Source organism: Sinocyclocheilus grahami, unplaced genomic scaffold, assembly GCF_001515645.1.
Source record: "Sinocyclocheilus grahami isolate Dianchi unplaced genomic scaffold, SAMN03320097.WGS_v1.1 scaffold4146.1, whole genome shotgun sequence".
Taxonomy (NCBI): domain Eukaryota; kingdom Metazoa; phylum Chordata; class Actinopteri; order Cypriniformes; family Cyprinidae; genus Sinocyclocheilus; species Sinocyclocheilus grahami.
In genome coordinates, this window is record NW_015509140.1 from 4,166 (window position 1) to 8,789 (window position 4,624).

The 4,624-nt window shown below is 40.0% G+C and overlaps 1 protein-coding gene across 1 annotated transcript in view; it reads left to right on the forward strand.

Moving 5' to 3' along the window:
* Positions 1-4,348: 4,348 nt before the first annotated feature.
* Positions 4,349-4,624, forward strand: part of LOC107576681 (ephrin-A2-like) — a gene marked incomplete at both ends in the record, with an annotated part of 7,904 nt that continues 7,628 nt past the window's right edge. The window contains one exon of the mRNA XM_016262823.1: positions 4,349-4,620. Within this exon, the coding sequence (XP_016118309.1) occupies positions 4,349-4,620 (272 nt within the window). The remainder of the gene's footprint in view (positions 4,621-4,624) is intronic.

The following is a 4,624-nucleotide window of genomic DNA, read 5'->3' on the forward strand; positions in this document are numbered from 1 at the left end:
AATGAAACAAAGCTTTCAAGGACATATTTAATGAAACAAAGTACATCAAGAGAAGTTTATAACATGGATATACTGCATACTTCAGTGGTTCTTTGCTTCACCATAATTCCACAATTTTCCTACTACATCAGCTTCTTTACAGTGTTCTTGAGTTGGCTACTTGGTTCTTTAGAAGTTAAAAATATTGATTTGAACATTATAGGTTCTTAAGATCTGTTTCTGGGTTCCTTTCAGATGAACTTGTTTTACAGGAGTTCGTTTCTCTCAGAATTTTCTCCTAAAACAATACAGAAGCAACTGGGACAATTGTAGACATAATATTGCATAGTATTACATGACAAATGTGATCCCAATTTGAAACATTTTTTAAATTTTTTATGGAAAGTGTGATATAGAGGGTCTTATTCTTAAGGTAGAGTTCTGAGAAGCAGAATACATTAGCAAAAGTCCCATTTTGTTCTCCATTCAACTTCATTGTTGTCCTAAAATGACTATATCTCCTGTGTGATTTTTCTTGCTTAGGAGAAAGGGTAAAAGAAAAGGTTTTTTGTAAACCTAAATAGGTTCTTTTTGGCATCAGGCTGTAAAAGCTTTTTGGGTTCTAACTGGATTGTGGACATGATGAAAATATCCCACTGTGAAAGGGAGGCTATACAGCTCATTTAGAGCTGATATGAGATCAGTTGTTGATGTAGCGGTGGAGGAAGAGTTCAGGAGGTCTGATCGGGCCTGTGCTCTGAGGACTCGAGGAGGAAGTAGACCAGTGACTACAGTGTGATTGATGAAGCGAGCTCACCTAACTCCATGCATTAGCTCTCTCTAAACATTCTGGGCTCACTTATTGATATTTCCATCTGTCATCTCCCCCCCTCCGCCACCCCGTACCCACCAGCCACCGGCTGTAAGGTCATTTTTTATGCTGAGATACTTTTGAATCAAAGGGAATGACGTGTTGCCTCAGTGTGTCGGATCATTTGGCCGACTCCTCCGGATTTAATGACATCTGGGATTGAAAGGGGGGACGGGGCATTGATATTGATTTGTTAAGGCGTAATGCACCGTATGAATCTGAAAGAGATATGCCTGACCCGCGGAATGTGTAGTAATGTTAATGCACTTTGCATTAAAGGACCGCTAACACATGTTTTTATGGCAGTGTGATTAAATTTAGAGCTCCGTAAACATCAGGAGGGTCCTATGGCGGAGTTCTGCTCCCATTACTCTTTGCTCGGCTCTTGATATCGTTTACTGGAAAGCCGTGATTAGAGGCAAAATGACACAAAAACGCATAACAAGAAAATAAGACCGAGTACGCACATCTCCGGAGAGAACGAAGCGTTTTACCCTGCCAGGGAGAGAAATATCGAAGTGCTCTTTGCTGAGACGGTATGAGATGAACGTGGGTTTTTTTTTCAAGATGTTTTATTGAGTTTGTTGGATACAAGGCGAACTAAGACAGCATCAGTGATGTAGTCCAGGGCTGCGTTTCCCAAAAGCATCGTAAGCTTAAAGGAATAGTTTACCCAGAAATGAAAATTCTGTCATTAATTACTCAACCTCACGTCGTTCCAAACCCGTGAGACATCTTTGGAACACAAATTAAGATATTTTCGATTTTTTTTATTTTTCTTTGCGCACAAAAAGTAATCTCATAGCTTTGTAAAATTATGGTTGAACCCCTGATGTCACATGGATTATTTTACTGATGTCCTTGCTAAGTTTCTGGACCTTGATCGTGGTAATTACATTGCTGTCTATGGGAGGGTCAGAGAGCTCTCAGAATTCATTAAAAATATCTTAATTTGTGTTCCGAAGATGAATGGAGGTCTTACGGGTTTGGAATGACATGAGGGTGAGTAATTAATGACAGAATTTAAATTTTTAGGTGAACTATCCTTTTAAGTACATCATAGACCCATTGAAACCAAGGAAGCTACCATCAACTTTTGGGAAACGCAGCCCAGGTCGTCGATCATATAAGTATGGGGGTTTAAAGTGTATTGCTGATGGCCAAAGAAGAAAGTGACACAACACATTGGAGAGAGGGATAAAGTCATGCAGTGTGAAGGGGGTTGTTCTCTGGGCCTCAATGATAAGGCGAGGAGATGTCTGGAGGAGCTTCAGCTTTAGCTTGTGCTGCTACAGCTGGTGTTTGGCCTGGCTTGGCCCTTTCCAGACCTAGATTAGCTGTCATCTGATGCCAAATCTCACTCCAAACCCCCCGCCTACTGCCCCCTCACCCCTGCCCTCTCTCCCTTCCAAGACCTCCAGAAAACAGAGTCGTGTGATGTTCTGATTCATGTAGACAACACTCACAGTCGGCAAAGTGAAGCAGCTTTTGAGTTTTCTTTGTTTATCATGTGATTCGATTTTTTGAGGGAGGATGTTTTATTGTTTGTCAAAGTCTTTGGTTTCATTCCAAAAACCTGCCTCCAGATCATAGACGTGGTCCAAATGCAAAAACATTTCTAAAAGGTAGGCAGTTTTATGCTGCCTGCTAAGAAATCTTCTTTTAAGCCAATTTCAAAAGCCAACACTTTTTTTTGAAGTAAGTGATGAGTTTAGTGAGAAAAATAAATGGTGGCTGAGAGAAATTAATGAAATGAATATAAAGCCTTACACTATGGACAGCAAAAAAGGTTTTAAAATAAAGGTTTTTAAGGTTTTAACTCAAGTTCACACACAAACCTGTGTGTGTGTGTGTGTATGTATGTTTTACTATGTGTCTACAATGCATCATGTATCTTGTAAGGTGAAAACCACATGTATAATTAGCTAAGGCTAGATCCTATCAAAATTAGACTGGTTCAAAAACCTTCCTTATACAACATTTTTATCAAGTCAGCATCAGTATTATGAATTAATGGTATAATCTTTTATTATCTCTTAAAAATCATTTTAACAAAACTGCTTCACTGCTTACTGGTATTTGTCTGCAAAATCCAAGTAATGTGATGCAACTAACATATAGAAACAGCAGAAAAAACATAAAACAGGAAATTATATCAGAGTTGACCCTTGCATATGTGTCAGGATCAATTAGCCTCTTAAAATACAGGTAATTTTACCTTTTTATGACAGTTCAAGGTTAATTCAGGTTGTAAAATGTCAAGTGTTGCGATTGCCCCAAAATTGTGTATATTTATGAAAAATCCTTTTTATTTTTGACAGTTTTGGAAAAACGATAGATGTAAGGGAAATATATTATTACATTTTCCTTTATGGTTACACTACATGACATGCTTTTTAATATATTGTTTCATTCTAGTATCGTCTGTATTTTTATAAAGCACGGGTTGCTGCCTATGTAGGAAATTTCAAATCTGTAGTTTATGAGATTCCATTCCAGTATGAATGTAGGCAGGTTTTAGCACAGACCTTTTGTGTGTAGGCTTTTGTTGACCCTGTGTGTTTCTTTTGATTTCATCTCGTCTTTGTTTCACTTTGATATTCTCTTAAATTGGACGAAGCACCCTGGTATGGCTTCTCATAGTGTGAACACTTGATTTGAGTTTGCTGTCTTATGTTCTGTAGTGAAGGGGGCTGCTTTGATGGTTTGGAAGATGGAGGATGGAGCAGGTGTGTCAACCACACTGGTGACAGACCATTAGAGTCTCTCGGCTGGAGCCGTTAGATCTTATTCATGTAATCTTCACACTGTGGACAGAAAAAGAGGATCTGAAGAACTCAAGTTTGTGTGTGTGTTTGCTGTGTCTGTGTCTACAACACATCCTGTTTTCTTGTGAACTGCAAGGCTTCATTTTAGTATCAGTAAATAAAAAGGCTTCATATTCAATATCAGAAAAAAACATGGTCATACGTGTGACTTGAGGGTGAGTGAACGAATTGTAATTTTCAGGTGAACTATCCCTTTAAGTGTCCGAATGCTTTTTAGTACCTCTGCATTTGACTGCACATGAAGTCACAGTTCCACCGAAGTAACTGCAGTTTCTGTGTCTCGAGTCGTACCTTCCTGCAGGTGCTCAATTTGTGTCTAAATTGCCCTAGCCAGCAAACTCATTTCAGAAGAGCTGGGCTGAAGCCAGACCATGTGAAAACCCTTAATGAAGTGGCTTTCTCTCTCTGAACCCCTGTCAATCTCTGCTCATCCACTTCCACTTGGTCATTCCAGTCATTTTGGCCCTTAGCGCCAAGTCCCCCTCGACCAATCCCATCCTGTCACATACAACATGGAAAATATCTCCACTATGAGTGACAGGAGCTACTAGCAATTTCTTTTTCGAGCTTTGTGTTAAAAGATGTTACGTTCTCAATCTTCGGCCTGTCATTTTGAGAAATTTTGCAGTTTTGTCGATCTCAGCTAAGTTGTTTTTCTTTATTTCCTCAGATTCTTGCATGGTGAATACACAGTGGAGGTGGCCATCAATGACTACCTGGACATCTACTGTCCGCACTACGAGGACCATCTTCCTCAGGAGCACATGGAGCACTACATCCTTTTCATGGTCAACTATGACGGCTACACCACCTGCAACCACCACATGAAAGGCTTCAAGCGCTGGGAATGCAACCGCCCAATGAGTCCGAATGGGCCCCTCAAGTTCTCAGAGAAGTTCCAGCTGTTCACACCCTTCTCTCTGGGCTTCGAGTTCCGCCCAGGCCA